Below are 20,061 nucleotides of genomic sequence, written 5' to 3' on the forward strand. Positions count from 1 at the left end.
CATGTCTGCTACGCCTCTTTTCTTCCTTTCAGCCAACACAGAATCGCTGCCTGTCTACTGTGTGTCAGGCACAGGACCTGGTGTCCTTCTTGAGGAGCTTATAGATGAGTCGAAGAGACATATTTAAATAGGTAATTGCAGTCACTGATGATTTATCCCTTGGCTTAAATCACTTAGTTTCTTGTTACTTCCCTTTCCTTCTGTTTTCTGCTTTCATCCATCTATTTACATCTTGAGACCTCACATAAATATTTCTGTGGTAGTTTTCTTATGGGTACCTCAATCTGCTGTCTCTCTTGGTCTAGTCTCCTTAAAATTTCTCTTAGGCTAGTCTTTCAAACACATTGCTTTCATTTAATTCTTCTCAGGAATACACAAGAACAACTGACACCCCCCTACAGTAGACCTAAAGTTCTCTGGCTTCTCATACCCCTTGCCATGTCCCTTCAGTGCCAGCTTGGTTTGTTTCCCATAGTCTCTCCTCTTCTACTTGGCTGTTTCCTTGCTGTCTTTTAGATCTATTCTTTTTTTTTTTGTTTATGTGTTTACAATTGTGTGGGTTCCTAACCTTCCAATCTTTTCAAATTCTACAACACCCAGACCAAACTCCATTATGCTTTTCCAAATTACACTAGCCCGTCACCTTAAACTTTTCCACAAGAAGTGCTGATTTGACTGACTAAATAAAAATGGATTTATGAGAAAACGCAGTCACGGTGAGAATAACAACTCTGGGGCATCAAAACTCCAGAACTCAGAGCTGCAAACATGTTGAACCCTTTCTGATAAATCCATTCGGGGTTTAGAGCAGGGGTCATTATTTAGCCTTGTTGCAACTAACTACTCAACTGCCCTGTTGCAGTGTGAAGGCAGACACAGATCACATGTAAACGACCAGGTATAACTGTATTAAAAAAATTATTTACAGAAACAGGTAGAGGGCAGAATTTGACTAGGGCCAAATAAGGTAGTTTGCTGACCTTGTTCTAGAGGAAGAAGAGTGAGTACAGGTGAGGATATTCTCTCGGTTGGCAAAGGACAACCAGAAGCCGCTTAGATGAGCCTCTTATCTTCCCTGGGTAGCTCAATGTGTTCCTTTAAGACAACATGTACCCTAGGATAGATCCCCAGCCAAGTTATCGCCATGGGAATCTGGGCTGTGACCATCTGTTATTGCTATTTTGGTCAATGAGGAAACGATAATGAAATCTACTTCTTTGTCCTTGTTGGAGATATGGTGAGGAGAGAGTCCATTGTCTCATTCTCCTACTGCCCTCCAGACAGGCAGGAGGCTCGCTCCTTAGGATCTCAGGGCACAGAACCAAATCTCACCCACACTTCTATGTGCCAGGCACAGCTCTCTCATTTAATTCTTACAGCAACCCTATAATGCAGAAGTACTTATCATCATACCTATTATTCAGATAGGAGAAATAGATGAAGTCTTAGTCAACACTAGCCACTGATCCACCAAAGAAATGGTCTAGGTGTGTTTTGGGAATGAGACCCCCTCTGCCAAGAGTTCTTCTTTCAACTTGAATGTGAGAAATTAATGAGAATAGCGTATTACCTCTAGTCTTTATAATGGCCCTTCAAAGGAGGTATATTTTTTTCACTTTATTCATGGAAAAAGTGGGCTCTAGGGGTTGAGAATTTTATCCAACTTTGCTCATTTAGAAAAGTCAGGGTCAGGATTCGAACCTAAGCCAGTCTGGCTCCATAAGCTTTCAGCCCATTCTACCTCTTTAATAACTCTGACCTAAACACATAAAGCTTAATGTACTTCAAAAGCCCTCAAATGCTTGCTCCATGTGAAGCAAGGAATCAGGTCAGCTTCATGGGGTCTAGCACGCCCAAGGAGGGTCTCAGAGGACAGGGGGCAAACCAGCGCCTGTGGCTGGAGACCTGGTCCCAAGCGAAAGCCCCAGAAGCAGGCGTGGCCCCTCGTCCTTCACCACAAACCCAGGTCTCTGGCTGCGCCTCCTCCTCCAAACTGTGGAAGTGGCTTTTTATGGTGGTGATGCTTCCTTCACGCACTGTGGTGGTGCCCAGGCAGAGGGAGGCATGTTCTTACCAGCCTGTCATATTAAAGTCCCTGTAGAGCATCTTCTTTCCAAGTTCCTTTCTCTGTACTCTCCTTGGAAACTCCAAATGTGTGAACTCATTTCCCAGCAAGTGAGGCTGCATGAATGCCTAATAGCAAAGAAGAAAAAAAAAAAAAAGGAAAGAAAGAAAACCACATACATATTTAGAGGAAAAAAATAAGACTCAAGGATGTTTTGCAAATCGAGACAGGCCATATTTCAAAATCAAGAAAATTGTCTTGTATTTTAAGGGAAGTAAATAGATTTCAGAATCTAAACAGTAATAGAAGATGAGCAAATAAAATCATGAACTTATAAAGGGATGCAACTTTTTCACTGGATGTGATACATTAATTGTAATCACATGTAGAGCTAAAGGCATAATGGAAAGAGGCTGAGCCTCTCCGAGGGCTCACTTTTTAATTTAAATGCAAGATGGTTTCACTTTTCTGAACGGCATGCTGGTGAGACAGAGCTGAGAAGCTTACCCTCTTCCCTCCTTGGCATTCTCTGCTCTCATCTCACACCCCAGCTATCGTAGCCTCGCCCTTGAAACCCAAATGTGGGTGTCCACGCAAACACAATGGCCTGAGATCTCGGGCTGGGGCTGGATACACCAGACAGGAACTTTCTGTTGGACTCCCTCCCGTTTTCTCTGCAGTCATCTGATCGTGTCACTGGAAGACTATTCTGGAGCAGATGGCTTCTCCCCCTCCCCCAAATCTCTGTTCACACTACAAAAGTCTTGAGCAAACAGCCACTTAGGGAATTGCTTTGAAACAACAAACAGTCTCATTGTCACATTCAAAATTCAAATCTCGCTATCCAAGAGATGCAAGGCTCACGTATTAACTTCCCCGCCCAGAGGCCGCACACCGTAAGCACGCCTGCACCAGAGCTTCCCCCCGCAAGCCGCCCGCCTGCGTCTGAGCAGTGTGGTGGAATGGATCGTCTCTCTTTCCTGGCAGGGAAAACGGTGGGCAGAGCAAGCCACGGCCTGGCACTGTAGGAAAGCAAGGGATCCCTGCCACAGGACAGATGGCCATGGCCTCAGTTTCCTGGGGGCGGGCATCTCCAACAGCCTCTTTCCCGGGACCCGATTCCGGCAGATCTCCCTCTGACGCTCATGTAGGCCTGGAGGTATCAGTTAGACGTTAGTCATCGAAGCTAAGTTTGTCAGGAACCCAAGGCAGCAAGCTGAGTTGTCACCAGGCTGGTCATATTTGGGCAGCTGTGGAACTCTGAGCCAGTCATTCTGGGCAGGCTTGGGGACAGGACAGGATGGGATGAGTGAGGACGGCATGACTGAGGGTGAGAAGGGGACTTGTGCTTCACATTCGCTGTAGCCCCATAGTCCCAGGTCTCGTGGAAATTTTGGATTATGCTGAGGGGCTCTGAAGCCCCTATGGGGCTTAGGTTGCTGAGAGATGTCAAGGAAACTTAAATACCAGTTTACAGAGAGGGTCCCCTGGGAAAGAAGAAAAGGAACTAATACTTAATAGGGCAGGTCAGCGGTATAGGCTTTGGGTGAGATGGACTTGGGTCTGAATCCAAGCTCTGCATTACGAGCTGTGTGATTTTAGCAGGTTATTTAATTTCTTAGGCTTCAGTTTATCTGTAAAATGAGACTGATTATTTATCTCATACCACTTTTTTTCATGATGAAATAAAATTTTTATAATGCACCTATCTTGGTTGTCTCTATGTATATATATAAAAAATGATTGTGTCCTTCTAATGATCGTTGAGTCCTACTACATCCTGAAAACTACACTTGGTACTTTGTGAGCTCTCATTTCACCTTCCCAACAACCTTATGGACAAAATTGGCTATATCATTTGTGGGGTGCAGTGCAGAATGAAAATATAGAATCTCTGTTCAAAATTAAGAATTTCAAGATGGAGATATAGCAGATCACTCAACCAAGCCCAGGGCCCTGTACAACTGCACAAGTCATAGGCCCATGAAGCCAGTTGTGCCTGTGAGGCAGATACTATTCTCTTTCTTCTTTATTTTGGTCCCCCCATGAAAACAAAAGAACAGAGGCATAAACAGTCAATGAACAGCAGCATCTGTTATGTGCCCTTTATGATCTTGCCGAGTGCTGAGACTGTATCAGCATGGAGTTTCTGTCTACCCCTCACTTAACAGTGTTGGTAGGTGGGCTTTTGGGGAGGTGTTGAGGTCCTGAGGGTGGAGCCCTCATGGATTGATTAGTGCCGCTCTAGAAAGGGCTCACGAGAATAGGTTCGTTCTCTCTTGCCCTTCCGTCTTTCGCCATGTGAGGAAGCAGCAAGAAAGCCCTCACCAAATGCTGGCATCTTGATCTTAGACTTCCTAGACCCCAGAGCTGTGAGAAATAAATTGTTGTTCTTTATAAATTACTCAGGCAGCATTGTTATAGCAGCACAAAAGGAACTAAGACAGCATGTGTATGTGTATGTGTATGTACATGTATATGTGTATATATATGTGTGTGTGTGTGTAAATGTAGACACACACATATATTATTAACAAACATATTCCACAAATATGGTAACTTGACATTTGAAGAAATAGCGGAAGTAGGCCCTTAGAAACTAAGAAGAATCCCCCCACCCCTTTTCCCCTGAAGCAGGCCATAAAACCTAGCTGACTTTCCTCTGAAAATAGGTTATAAGACCTCATTTCAGAAGGATCCTGCCCTATGCCCAGAAAAAAGGAATGTCACACAAGGATGCCAAGAAGAATCTGAACAAACAGGCCCCACTCCGTGGTTTATTGCCTTAAATCATACCCTTGTGTCTTCCAATCAAACTTCTGCAGAGCTGTCCATAAAAATAGTTTTCCCTGTTTGTTTGGGTCTCCATTTCTAAAGGCTCCTGTGTTGCATAAGACTTAAACTAAATAAATTTGTCTTCCTCTCGTTAATCTGTCTTTTGTTATAGGGGCATCAGCCATGAACGCAGTGATGGGTAAGAACCCTCTTCTCCCCTATCGGGGTAAACATGTGCTTTGCCTCCCCCAGGAGATGAGTGGGGCCTCTGATGGTGCTTGTTTGCTTGAATACATTTGCCTGGGCTGTTATCAGAAGATCTGCAGCTTAGCTGGGAACACCTCAGCTACTTTGATATCTGTGGGGGCCACCTTATTCTCCCGCTAAGGACAGGCACGTTCAAAGGCCCTGTGTCACTTCTGACAGGTACAACCCCTTCTTCACACACACAGCCTTTCACAATCTCCATCAACTGCTTGCTTTCTCCCAAGATAACAACCACATACTGCATATTTCAGCAAATTTAAGATGCCATTTATTAGATGCACCATTATTTTACTACCTCTAAAAGAAAAGCAGCCGATTAAAATATGTACAATGTTTTCCTACCACTTCAATTTTTTAATTTAATTATTCTTTTTGAAAGAGCTCCTTTAGACTTGGACACATTTTTATTATCTATCACTATTGGGTACACTTAAGGGATATATAAGTGAGGCATATTGGCTAAAGTTTTCCAAAACTTTCACATGTGAAATCCAAGTGCTCTCGTCACTTTTCAACTCTGAATCATGAACGCGCACGATTCTCCACACAGTGGTGTCCTGTGTTTCATGAGCACTGGTGACGCTGCATTTTTTAAATAATCCGTAACAGAACTACAAGCCTCAAAGCCAAGGGCACAGAAGTTCTTAAGCTGGCTTTGCCATTATCTAGAGCCAGCTTATTTCTGACTCCCATTTTGGGAATGTGGCTGAACAAGTGTGATTCACACCTTCCCAGTCCCCTCCATAAAACTGACTGGATCCAGAAGGCTTAACTAGTGCTTCATTTTTTTTTTTTTTTTTGAGACAGAGTCTCACTTTGTTGCCTAGGCTAGAGTGAGTGCTGTGGCGTCAGCCTAGCTCACAGCAACCTCAATCTCCGGGGCTCAGCGATCCTACTGCCTCAGTCTCCCAAGTAGCTGGGACTACAGGCATGCACCACCATGCCCGGCTAATTTTTTGTATATATATTTTTAGTTGGTCAATTAATTTATTTCTATTTTTGGTAGAGATGGGGTCTCACTCAGGCTGGTTTTGAACTCCTGACCTTGAGCAATCCACTTGCCTCGGCCTCCCAAAGTGCTAGGATTACAGGCATGAGCCACCACGGCCGGCCTAGTGCTTCATTTTTGTCTGCAGGATTTTCTTTCAAACTGCTGGACACCCACCCCGAAAGTCTGGTGTGACGGTGTTTAGGGACATGCTGTTCCAAAATTTGGCAGCTTGGCATCTGAGAAACAGCAGAAACAGGCCAGTCTCTCTCACCTTCCCTTTGTCCTTCCCCCCTGAAGCAGGTCATAAGATCCTCATTCCAGAGGTACCTTCCCGAGGAAAGGAACTCCTTTATCTCTGAAGACACAGGGACACCCAGAAGACTCTGCACAAATAGGCCTTGCTAAGTTCTCCCCCATTTATTCCCACTAGATCATACCTCCTTCGTCCAGTCATATTTTTCCAAGGGTGTCTACTCTTCCTCAAACCTAAACATAAAAATGTGTAGATTTTCCTATTTCTTTGGGTCTTCAACTTCAAGCAGAGGCTCCTGTGTCACATAAAACTTCTATTAAATAAATGTGTATGCTTTTCTCTTGTTAATCTGCCTTTGTTATGAGAGACTTTGTGATGGGCGAGGAAAAGAAATCTTTTCTGCCCTTTCAGGTGCCTGCTCTTCTGACCTTTGCATATGTCCAGATGACATGTCATGCCGTCATGCCTGCCACCTGACCGACAGACACGATCGATTGTAAAGTAGTCCAACTTCAGATATGTTAAAAGTAAAATGAAAAGTATCTCAGATCTGAAGAAATACTGCAATATTCACCACTCATTGAGACTGACGCCACACCCTTAGATTCCTCTCTCTTTAGGGTGACTCTTCTTCCCCTCTTGTTCACTGCCACAGCATGTGTGGCATGATTCATTACCTGTCACAACAGGCACACCATGTGTACTCGTGACATAATTTTACCACTTTCTCTTTTTTAAAGAAATCATCCACATCCGAACTGTCAGCCGCCCTGTTACCACCACTTTCAGTCCTCCCTGCTTTTGTACCTGTCAGACCCTATGGAGTTAACGTGTTAAAGTAATTCATCTCAAGCACTAAGAACAAGCAGAGCAAACAGATGGTCACTTAATGACAAACGAGATGCTAAAATACACAGGGTACACACAATCTGTAAAAACTACCTGTTGGTTTTCAGAGGAATACATTTCTGTGTGTGAGTCTATGTCTCTGTGCAACCACCATGAAAGTTTACATAGATCGCCTTATATACACACATTTATGTATGTACAGTTGGCAAAATATTAATATCAAAATGTTATCTGATGTTTTCTTTTTTAACTTATCCATAATCATGAATATTTCTATCAGCGGACATGGATTACTTTCATTTTGAAGAAAATTCTGAAAATTATTAGTTTTTTGAGAACCCAGCGTTTAAATGAAGTTTTAAAAAATTGTTGAGAAGAGTGTCACTGCTCCTTGTCCTAACGATTTTTGGGAAAGCTAAAGTCGCCAAGAGCAGTCAACCAGGGCAAGGGCTGGACTCCAATGCAGGGACTGTGGAAGCCCATGGATTCCCAATAGGCCAGCACAGGGACATTTTGTTGGCAGAAGCAGAGTGGCCAAACAACTTGGGGATTTGGAAACTTCTTAGGGCCTGCCCAGCATTCAGTGACACGACTGGCTGGAATTTCTTCATTGGAATTGGCATGTCCCTCCAGAAGGAACTCTCAAGTCAGCATTCTGGAGTCTTGAGTCCCCGGCGTGATTTTACTTCGAATTCACCACAAGCAACAAACCCAGAGTTTAAAGTCTGTAAAATGTGGGGGCAGGAATTTGTTAGGTTGCTTTCAGCAATAAAATGTAATGATTTCCTGACTCCACACTGTAAGACTCATGAACAATTTTGGCATGGTTTGCTCCACTGTCCATACCTGGGCAGTTCATAAATATACGTATAGGATTACTGCCCCTTCCCAAGGCACATTTCATAGGGATGCTGGTCTATTAAAAATGTGGACCACATCCAACACAGGATCAAGCACACATTGAGAGCCCGTGTCCACCTGCAAAATAAAAATTCTGGACACTCTCCTAAATGCTCCTTATTTAATCTGATACGCTGGATGTGTTTTCAGATTTTCTCTTTGGTGATGTTATTTGGATTTATGCATGTTAGAAACACCTGCATAGTGATGCATGTTAGTAATATGAGCCATTGGGTCTATGCAAATACCAGCTACACTTAAGTATGTTCATTATTTAAAAAACTTTAGCTACACTCTAGTGCCCAACATAGTACTCAACAGAGTAAAGGCTCTAAATAAGTATTTGTTGGAAGAATAAACACAGAACAATCTGACTTGCTTTACACAGTTACATTTTAGTGATTATTTAAACTTCACAAAAACAATACAGCATAGCTTTCTACCTTTTAAAAAAGTTAAAACTAAGGCCCATGGTATATAAAAACAATCTTGGGGCACATGTATTTAGGATTTAGCTAATGTTTTATCATTTAACAGCTATCTGTCCATAAGGCCACATGTATGTGAGTGGATTTTAGGACAGATGACCACTGAGTTTATTCAGGAACACGCAGACCTAATTTAAGAGTGTATCAGTTTGCCTGTCCATTAACCAATGCAGTTAATACACAATGCTTCTATTTTTCTTTCCTTTTGCAATCTTGCTTAGAAGTGTCAAAAAAAAAAAAAACTGCAGTCTACTGATGAATAAACTTGTGGAAAAACAACAACAAAAAAATGTATGTGAGTGATGCAGCTATACCATTTTAAACCCCATGATGATACTTTACAATCCTAAGAATATCTAAGTAGTAATGCTATGTCTCTTCTTAAGAAGCACACAGATTAGAAACCTAGAAATTGGCATTTTATACTGAAGTTAAATTAAAAGTGTGCAGCTTTCCCTAGTTAAAAAACCAAAACCTTTTCTTATACTTCCCTCTTTATCCAAATTTTGAGGATTTCCCTCAAAGAAGCATAATAGAAAGCTAGAATGCTCCTAACTGCCATGGTAAGATGAGAACGGTGGGTTCCACAAATACTTCCTGGGAGGAGGAAAGCTCGATAAGCCTGGCCCTAGCAAGACCAAGGGCAGGTCATCAAGACACAGAAGGACTCTGGAGAGCACAGGTTTGCTAAAAAAAGAGAGTGGGACATATCCTTGTCACTTACTGTCCTGGGCAGCTAAAGAGAAGAAACTCATAAACAGGGTTGCCTCTGGCCAGGGACAACAAGGACATCTTCACCTGGGAAAGGATGCTGGAATTAGTGACTGTTTCAGGCCAGACCCCAGAGCTGGGTGGGGCATTGGACATCTTCCTTTAGCTGTTCTCTTCTCTGGTCCTGGGCAGAAACCAGGTCGGAAGGAAAGGGAGGGAGAGGAACACTTCACTGTGAAGGAACACACCAACCCCACCGCAGTGAGAGCCTCTGAGTACCAGGAGACTGAGCCATGACAGGAAGGGACAAGCCTGAAGAAGAGACACTTTCTGGAATCTTCCAGTAAGCCTCTCACTAGAGCAGAGGGAGACCAGAGGTCTAGAGTAAGTGGTAACCTGAACCCAGGGCTGTTTCACTCCAGTACATGCTCCAAGCTCTACCCTCAGGGTTGGGGGAGAGCTTTGGGCACCTCAGCAAGGAGGGAAGAAAAGGGAACTCAGACCCCAGGGAGGGAAACTAGACCTGGTTATGGGAGGAGACAGAGGAGCCCAGAGCTCCAGCTGAGGGCTGAGCGCCAGGCTTCCAGTAGACATGGAGATGGTGGCTCTTGAGGTTACTAAAACTTGCCTGCTAGCGCACAAAAAATGTTTCCTCATTTTCTTCCTCCTTTTAATAAAATTTCCTTCTGCTGCTTTGTGGTTAGCTGGCCAGTGAGTTGTGTCAGCCAATGAGGAGACTGTCCCAGGTGTTGGGATCCAGGAATTCGTGCAACTATTACTAACATCTGAGTTCCTGTATATGCCAAGTACCAGGGGCCGGGGACTCAAAGAATGCAAAAAGAGGCCTCTCTGCTCAGAGCTCACACATGAGTAGGGGAGACTAAGGAAGGCTTCTATGCAGAAGTGGAGATACCGGGGGCTAAGGGACAGCGGGGCACTCACTGACAGTGGGGCCAGAGAGAATCTGCTTACGAGCTGGTCAGGCAAGGGCTCTGGGGCAGGTGTGGGAAGCAGCTCGGTGTCTGCAGTGCTCAGGACCTGCGCCTAGGAGTGAGCAGGGCGGGGCAGAGACCTGCCGGTGTGGCTTCCTACAGGGCACTAAGGAGGGGCCCTCCTGCAAACGGCTTCTCCTGAAGTTCAACAGACTGGCATGAGCAAGAGCAAGATCCCATCTCTGCTAAAAATAGAAAAATTAACCTGGCGTAGTGGCATGCACCTATTGCCCTGGCTACTCAGGAGGCTGAGGCTGGAGGATCATTTGAGCCCAGGAGTTTCAGGTTACAGCGAGCTATGGTGGTGCCACTGCACTCTACCCACTGACTACCCAGGGTTACAGTGTGAGACTGTCTCCCAAATAAAAGGGGAGTCAGGATACACACTGTTAAATAAATCAAAAGTACATTTTAAAAAAAACCTTTTTCAATGAAGTATAATATAAATGGTAAAGTACTCATATCATATGTGTACAGGCTGGTAAATTTCCACAGATTGAATACACTCGTGTAGCTGGCATCCAGATCAAGAAACAGAACAACACCAGCACCCTGAACCCTCCGTCGGGACCCATCCAATCACTGCTGCTCCCCCAGAGGGAGTGCTGTTCTAACTTCTAGATTGGCTTCACTTGGAATCCTACAGGACGTCCCCTTTGCCGGGTGTTAAGTCTCTGAGATTCATCCATGCTGTGTGTAGTTACAACTTGTCCATTCTCGGTGCTGTTCAGTAGTCTATCCTGTGACTACTCCATAATTTATTTACCCATTCTACTCTCCATGGGCATTTGGAGTTGCCCATAGGGCTATTACAGACAGTGCTGCTATGCACATTCTAGTCTTTCAGCACACATTTCTGTTAGGTACATACCTAGGAGTAAAATTGCCAGGCCATAGCATGTTCAGCTTTAGGAGTGACTGCCAAACCCTTTCTCAAAGGACTTGTTCCAATTTCCACTCCCATCAGCAGAATATGGAAGTAAAAATATTCATGTGTTAAATGAGATGGCAGATTCCATGACAGGAAATATTTTTGAAAAGTCCTCTAACTAAAACTAAAGTCCTCAAACTTAAACTTTTAGATTAATTTTTAAAATGTTCAAACCTCTCAGCATTTGAAAGGAAGTTATCAAATTGAGGACTTTCAGTGTCTAATACAAAGTTTTTTTTTAATTGAGTAATCTTTCCTCTTTCTTGTCCCTAGGGGGGAAAAATCTGGTCAGATTATATGAGAGGAGGATTGGAAGCCTTACAATTCAAGATGATTTATCATGATAGAAAGTCTAAGGTCAAGAATGAAATGAAATTAATAATGTCAGCCAAGCCACTGGTGATCTCAGCTAACGGTCAAATGAGATGGCTCTTCCAGAGCCAAGGCCAGCTGCCTGATTTACAGTGCAGAAATGGCATATTTTGGTTTGGGTTTTTAAAAAATGAAGGAAAAATGTGAAATGGCCGAGATCCAAATATGTATGGGTTAGATTCTTTCATAAAGAATTCTTGGTCTTAATTTGTTCTCACAAATCTCTAAGTAATAAGGACCAAGCTTGTATACATAAGCTATTACAGAATTGAATATTGATAAAATTCTGCCTGGTTTGTGTGGATTTCAAGAAAGGTTTGCATTTAAGTTTCTACATGATCACTAGAACCCACAGTGAATATGAAAAATGTCACGATAGCTTTTAGTCTGCCATTCTATAATTAGAAAATCTGATACCCATATGCAGTTTTATAAAAGGGGGTTAAATGGGGAAGGAGGTGGAGCTGGAGCGGGTTTTTCCATGACTCAGACATCCTCCTAAGGAGCAAAGCAGAGACATGGTGAAGTTGCTTCTTTGTGACTAAAGCCAGGCAGGCTCGCCGGCTTCCGCCACGTGCTCAAGGTTAAGTGGGATGCTGGAGTGGAGCGCCCGTCATTTTTACCCACTAGAACACTTGAACCTCCCGATTATAGACTCCTGTCTTCAAAGCAGGTTCAGGCTTAAGGAACACTTTTCTGGAGATAACTCTTAAGCATGAAAAATCCCAGAGAGCCAAGAGGCACATCGCTATTCACTTGAAACCTTTCCAAGCCCAGCAGCACCAGGGAAATGGCAGACAGACAGAACCAGGCTCGGCATGGAGCGCTGGGGGTAGTTCCAAGGATGCCACTAGAAATCACTGCATATACTGTTGCACTTGGGTGTATCAAATGTGTATCTGAAACCCACTTTCATCTCTTCTGTACATTGCCCTTGATGAAAAACAGCTGCAGACCTGGATTATTCTGCAAGGACAGAAGTACATTATTTGAGGGTTTGCCGATACCAGCACATCTTAATGTAATCACATCAGGGTTTATAAATATGTCTAGGCAGAATGGAGGGAAAGCCATCACTCTCACACCTCAGGGCTATAGAGGTCCCCTGAGGGAGATCCACTTCTGCCTGTCACCCGAAGCAAAGGTGCAGGTGATTTCCTGGAGGCCATAGCATCAGAGCAGTAAACTCTGCTGAGAAATACCCACAGACCAGACCCCCTTCTTCCCTCCTTTCTGAGCCCTGACTCCATCAAAACATTCTGTCTATCTTGGTGGGCCCTCTTAAATATTTTATTTCAATCACCCTGGAAACATTTTTTTAAAAAGCCGTGCAACATAAGAGCCAGGCTTATTCACGACTGTAGGGTCATCAGCCCTCCCTGGCTGCCGGGGCAAGAGTAAATGGCCCGACCCCTTCATCACACACCTGCCACATTCCATGTGAACACGTCAAACCCTCAAGCCCGCTCGATTAATCACCCTGCCTGAGGATTTATGAAACCAAGTTCACATTACCCAGAGAGCTGTGCGCGGGGCCCTCTGAGGTCAGGATGCAAGACCAAATAAAATTAACGTGCCTGCCACATCCATCATCTTGTAATCTGCTTCCAGTTCTATAATCCCTGAGCGTCCGGACTGTGCATACCAAGAACATTCCTCTTCAACGAGGATCAAAATGGTTCATGTACAAAGGGCTCTGACCATCTTCCCCACCCCCAAGAAAATCATTAACCATTTCTGCAAGTCAAAGAGCCCTGGGAGTGCAGACATCAGCTCAGAGCAAGTGGCTGGGACCGAGATGTTTTTCACGATTCTATCATAAATGTTTCTTCAAACACCATAAACATAAAATCTGATTTGACCTAAGAATTTAGAATACACTGTTAATTTTCCAGCAATGCATTAACTGGTTGAGATCATATAAAGGAAAAAGATCCTACAACTATCATTGTACTAAACTGTTTCCCAATTATTCAAGGGAACAAATGTTACCCCACCCAAAAAACAATGAATCAGCTGGATTAGAAGAATTTAAAATTATAAAGTAGTATGCTGTATTTTATGTCACCATGGGATTACTTTTCATTTTGATTTCTGAACATGTTATTAAGTATCTCAAGGGAAGTATCACTGCTCATCTCATCAGGAGAAAAGGCAATTCAGAGACACTGTGTGAGGGCCTTGAGGCCACACAGCTCAGGACTGGGCTGGGCTGAGAGAAATCCACATCACATTCTTCTTTTCTTCTCACAGTTGATACGATTTTTCGATATTTTATACCATTAACCTCTAATTCTCTAAAATTTATTGCCATAAAGTTTTCACCACATGATTATTTTATGTTATACGTATTCTAATTCTCTCAAGTACTTTGCCACAAAGATTCACATCATAGATCATGTGAATATTATTACTGGATCTGTTCATTTCCAAGCAACATTCCTAGACTCTTGATGGAATAAGAAGTTGGACAACCAGGGTATTTTATGTTCTGATCATTTACAGCCCTAACATCTGGGGAGAAAAGTTTTTAGTTATAAAGTGGAGTGGCATAACTGATTTCAGAGTAAGGATTTAAAAAGCATATTAACAGTGTTGTCACCTTTTAAAAATTCAGATATTGGCCAGATGCAGTGACTCATACCTATAATCCCTGCACTCTGGGAGGCTGAGGTCAGAAGATAGCTTGAGCTCAGGAGTTCAAGACCAACCCGAGCAACATAGCGAGATCCCCATGTCTACATAAAGTTAAAAAAAATTAGCTGGGTGTGGTGGTGAGCACCTCAGCCCCAGCTACTCAGGTGGCTGAGGCAGAAGCATTGTTTAAGCCCAGGAGTTTGAAGTTGCTGTGAGCCATAACGATGCCACTGCACTGTACTTGGGGTGACAGAGTGAGACTCTTGTCTCAAAAAAAAAAAATCAGGTATTAGGCTTAGTTCTATGGGCTAACAGTGTCCACACTGATTGTTCAAGATTAAAACCAAAATATACATTAATCTTAGCAATATTAGAAGTGGCTCTTACATAAAAACAAAGAAAAAATTACTGTGGTCTGCAGGCCAGAAGGATTTTGGTATAGACTGAATGTAACTCCTCCAAATTCATATGTTGAAGTCAAATCCCCATGTCATGGTATTAGAAGAGGCCTTTGGGAGGTGATTAGGTCACGAGGCGTAGAGTCCTCACAAATGGGATTAGTGCTCTTATAAAGGAGGCTCCTGAGAGCAACCTTGTCCCCTCCTTCTGCCACACGAGGTTGCAAAGAAAAGACAGCCATCTATGAATCAGGAAGTGGGCCCTCACCAGACACTGAATCTGCTGGTATCTTGATCATGAACCTCCCACTCTCCAAATCTATGCCAAATACATTTCTGTTGTTTATAAGCCACCCAGTTTATGGTATTTTGTTATAGCAGCCCAAGCAGACTAAGACAGATTTGAAGTGGCAAGACTGTGGTTCCTCAAGCAATAGCTAAATGAGTACTGTGTGCCACAAAAGAAATCTGCATGTATTATTTCATTTAATTCTTACACAGCCCACTGAGGTTTTCTAACCCCATTACTGATGATGAAGCTGGGAACCAATGAAGTGGAAATAACACCCACAGTTATGTGACAAAGCTGAGATCTGAAGCCATGTGCGTCTTGTTCCAACCATCCCAAAATATACCACTGATATTCAGAAATCTGAAAAATTTCAGCATGCCTATCCCTCCTTAAAAATTAACCTCCCATGTTCACTCTTGTAACATGAACGTATGAAACTATCTCAAAACAAAGAGTACAAAACATTAACCTATTATTACTCACTGCCTCAAGTAGGAAAAGAGAAACCGGAGCAAACAGGAAATGGGCTTCACTAAGGGGAAGGAGTAGATGAAGATGGGTTAGAGTGAAGGCAGGGAGGCCTCCTGCCCTGCTGTGATATGTTTAGGGGTAATGCAGAGGGGACAGGACTGTTTGTTAAGGGCCCAGAAGTCAATATGAACAGCGTTTTGTTCTTTCATTCAGTAAGCAAATGCTGATTCCGTATCTCCTCTGTGCCAGCTGCTGGGGTGGGTACTGGCAACACAAGAAAAACTAAGGTAAGTGGCCTGCCTTCCAGAACTCAGACTGGAGAGGGAGACAGATTCAAACAAACAATACAATATGCTGAGAGCTGCACTGCAGGAATCTAGACATTGCTGTTCAAGCACTGGGGACTGACTCCCTGGGAGGATTAGGGGACACATGCTGGGGTCTCAAAGGACAAGGAGGAGTCTTTCTAGCAGTGAACAGAGGAAAGGCCATATAGGCAGAGCATATTTGGCCAAAGGCATGGAGGCTGGAGATTAGAGAGATCATGAGGTGTCCTGGAAATGGAAGATAGCTCTCTATAGCAGCAGCATGGGGTGCACAGTGGTAGTGGCAATGGCAACAGTGAGATGGTGTTGGGTGAAGTGGGCAAGGACCAGACTTCTGGGTCTGCCAAGAAGTGTGGTCTGCATTCTGTATGTTGCGTGGAGCCAAAGGCTTTTAGCAGGGCAATGACAAGGTCTGTGATAAGATCACTTGGCCTTGTGGAAGATAGATTGGAGAAAGCCAGACAGGTGGCAGACAGGCCAGCTGTTACGAACTCTACTTGGAAGGACCTTTGCAGCTCAAAAGTCCTTTATCTAGTCTAGCTCTCTATTTCACAAGTATAAAGTGAGGTCTGAAGGTTAAAAGACTTGCACAGAGCTACCCAGCTGGTGAGTGACAGAGCTGGAACCACAACGGGGATGTCCTGTTGGCTGCTGCAAGATCATTTCCATCTGCCTAGGCTGCCAAAGAAAATGAAGAGGTCTAAAGCCTGTACTCCCTACTAGTGGCTTCTAGTTTATGAGCTTGAAGACACCACCACAAAGGCTAGAAAACAACAGTAGGTAAAAGAACAAAGCACTATTCTTACAATGGTTTGGGATTCCTGACGCCTTATGAACCAGATAACTAGTAAAAGCGACACAGCTTATAGAATAAAACAAATAAAAACACAGACAAGGGGAGCGAGGGAAAGTACACAGCTGCTTTCTTAATTAACCAAAGTCATCAAATCCTGACCCTACACACACCTTGAAATTTAGAGATTCTTTCCTGAGAGCAGATGGTCACGACTTTAGCTATGTTTTCTAAAAAGAAATCCATCCACAGAACTACTATCCACAGGGTTGTCCAGAGATGTCCATCCCAAGGTAACCTGAGATGATTACCAAAGTCATGTTTCAGTGAGATTCTAACCCTAATAGCCTCCTCCTGGAATGTGAGGACAGGGAAGAGAGATTTTTGAGTGAAGCAAAGCCACCCATAGCCCTCTCATTATTTCATTCCAAAGAGGAGGATCTACATAGAGAATTTATTTTCAGGACAGAAACAGATTTTCTGACACCTGCACCTTTCCCAAAGGGCCCTTCAGACTTCATCTGAGCATGAAGGAGCAGTATATGTCAGCGGAGATCTCAGAGCTGCCGTGTCTGCGAAGGCTCCCTTCACAGTGGGATTCAGCCCAAGCCCCTGTTTGAGTTAAAGTGAGTAGCAGGCCAAGGAAGAAGGTACCTGTGCTCTTCAAAACTGCATTTCACATTGTACATAACAAACTATAAAAAAAAAACAAAAAAAAAACGAAAAACCAGAGCACACCGTGTCTTCAATTGGACACAGATGGGAGAAAATCAGCCTCAATAATAAATTCACGGAGGTGGAGTGTGTCGTCACACACGGAGCCCGGATGTGTGATCCAGAAGGTGTGTGGGGGAGAGTTAATACCATATGTCGTTTGACTGCGGTGGGCCTGCTCCCATGTCAGTAGCAGCGTGTTCCTCCAGAACAGCTCTGACGCCAATCCCGATGCCACCGCACCCTGCCAAGCCCCGATGACTCTTACCAGGTACTGAAGTCGCTGGCGCTCTGTCTCGGGGGTGAATTCCGAAGACATGGGGATGATTTCTCCATTTCTGATGATTATGGCCCTGAAATGGGGAAAATGCATTGTCAGCAGCCAATCTCATAAATACTCTGATTCTGTGACAACCATAGCTTGGTTCAAACCACACATGAAATGCCAGAAGATGCTGTCTTCTCTCACCTGCATGGCAGAATTCACTGTTCCCAACTCCCCACATGGGAGACATCTCTACACTAAGTGCATTGCATTCTAGTTAGCTTCTGTTTACTTTTTCTGCTAGCTGGAACCATGCCTTGATGCTCCAGCACCAAGCACACTACTTGGCATGTAGTAACCGCTCAGTGAATAAATGGATGGATGAAGGAATGATATAACAGAGGCTCACTCTAGTCCTGGGTTATCCAATAGAACCTTCTGTGATCATGGCGATGTTTCCATCTGTGCAGTCCAATAGGGCAGCCACTAGCCACGGGTGGGTACTGAGCATTTAACTTGTGCTCAGTGCAGCTGAGGAACTAAATTTTTAATTTAATTTTAAAATTTAAAGTTGAAGCAGTCACATGTGGCTAGTATTCATTGTATTAGTGCAACACCAGATCACTGTCACTCAAACAATCTGTGAGCCCACAGCATTGGACTTACCTGGGAGCTTGTGAGAACTACACAATCTCAGGCTCCACCCCAGACTTACTGTATCAGAATCTGCATTGTAAGAAGATTCCCAGGTGACTCACACAAGCACATTAAAATCTGAGTATGTCTGGCCTAGACACTTAAGCTTCTAGGCTAATATCCTGGATCCAAGAAAAGCCACTCTCATCTCATCTGAAGGCTCAGGAAATTTACACACCTCCAAAAAATGTGGCAAAGAGCTATTGTGGACCCAAGGACTTTTGGGAGAACAGAGCTCCCCAAAGCAGCGTGCAAAGGATAGGCTGCAGGATCGATAACCGTGGAGGCAACCTTTCCCGGGCCTATTCCCGGCGGTGCTTCCTGTTCTCAGACCTTCTGATTCCGAAGTGGCTTCTGACAGCCACTTTCCAGCGATCGATCGGTTGTGGTAGAATGTTGCCATTTCTACAACAAATGGGAGTGGCTTGGGGAATTGCATTCTATATGAACCCAACAGCTCCCTGGCACCAGGGAGCCACAGGCCCGACATGCTTCTCTGTGAAGACCCACTGACATGGGGAATGCCTTCGATGGACTCAGCTCTGGGTGGATGCCTCACGGATACCAGGGGAGGCTGCATTCTTTGTGCCAAGAGCCCCTGAGCACCCTGCCCTCCAACTGTAAAGGCAGCCCCTGACTTGGAAACAATCCCTATAGGTGGCTGCAGCTGTCATGACCTGGCCCCAACCCTTCGCCACCTGTATCCCAGTTGCTGCTGTCATAGACACTGATGGGGTGAGAGTGAGGGGTGCTGGCGGGGAAGGAGATGACAACAAAAATATTGGGGCCTTTAGGGAATTTAGGCCTCTAGGAGGAAATAAACAGTGGAAGTTATGAGAAAATGGAAAAGTTTAGGGGAGCCAACTTTGAAAAGATGCCTCTTGTTGCAATATTCCTTTACCACTTTTTTTATTATGCTGTCTAAAATATGACAAATTAAAGAGCTCTTATAAACCCAGAGCCATTTGTAAAATGCAATCACCTCTATCCCTCCACCCCTACACCCCAAGGTGACAGCCACCATTCAAAAATCATTGTGGGCCAGGTGTGGTGGCTCACACCTGTAATCCCAGCACTTTTGGAGGCTGAGGCAGGAGGATCACTTGAGGTCAGGAGTTTGAGACTAGCCTTGGGCAACACACTGAGACAACCCCCTCAACAACAACAAAAAAATTAAAAAAATTAGCTGAGCATTGTGTAGTTCTTTCTACACAACCACATCTGTAGTTCTTTCTAACCCCTTGGGGGGCTGAGGCAGGAGGATTGCTTGAGCCCAGGAATTCAAGGCTGCAGTGAGCTGTGATCGGGCCACTGCACTCCAGCCTGGGGGACAGAGTGAGACCCGGTCTTTACAAACAACAAGCAAAACAACAATACGAATTAACTCAAATGGTCTATCCTAATTATCAGCAACTATAACTACATACAAAAAGGGAGGAGTTTTGAGAGGGGAGAGAGAACCTTGCAGAATTTGAGGGGAGGTGTCAGGAAAGTCTAGGTTAGGGCTTAATTGTAAAGTAGCAAGACAGGCCCAGAGAACCCGGGGAGCTGAGGCGAAAGTTAAATAAAATTCCAAAGTGATAATAAATTCCAAAGTTTTGCTTAAAGTTCAGTCTTAACTCTTTTTTCCTCTCTTTTCCTGCATGGCCCCAGAATTCCAGCTGAATTCTTAGGCTGAGACTAGGAGAGTGAGATATCCCAGAGGGAAGTAGAAGACCATGAGTAATGGAAGGAGCAGGTAGGGAGGCTACAGGGTGGCGTGGCAGGGATCGGGCAGAAGGTGGTCTGAGTGCCACCCCCATGCTGCAGGGCAGCCAGCCATGCTCACACAGGCCCTGGAAGATTCTCCTCTAGGCCCCAAGGGCCAGGAGCTCA

At 44.2% G+C, this 20,061-nt stretch overlaps 1 protein-coding gene across 2 annotated transcripts in view; it reads right to left on the reverse strand.

Annotated features, from left to right (window-relative positions):
• Positions 1 to 20,061, reverse strand: part of PPM1H (protein phosphatase, Mg2+/Mn2+ dependent 1H) — a 252,083-nt gene that overhangs the window by 59,477 nt on the left and 172,545 nt on the right. For both annotated transcript variants that reach the window (XM_012782370.3, XM_076007458.1), the window contains exons 5-6: positions 17,494 to 17,578; positions 2,075 to 2,193 (exon numbers count right to left, since the gene is read on the reverse strand). In XM_012782370.3, the coding sequence (XP_012637824.1) occupies positions 2,075 to 2,193; positions 17,494 to 17,578 (204 nt within the window). The remainder of the gene's footprint in view (positions 1 to 2,074; positions 2,194 to 17,493; positions 17,579 to 20,061) is intronic.

Source organism: Microcebus murinus, chromosome 10, assembly GCF_040939455.1.
Source record: "Microcebus murinus isolate Inina chromosome 10, M.murinus_Inina_mat1.0, whole genome shotgun sequence".
Taxonomy (NCBI): Eukaryota; Metazoa; Chordata; class Mammalia; order Primates; family Cheirogaleidae; genus Microcebus; species Microcebus murinus.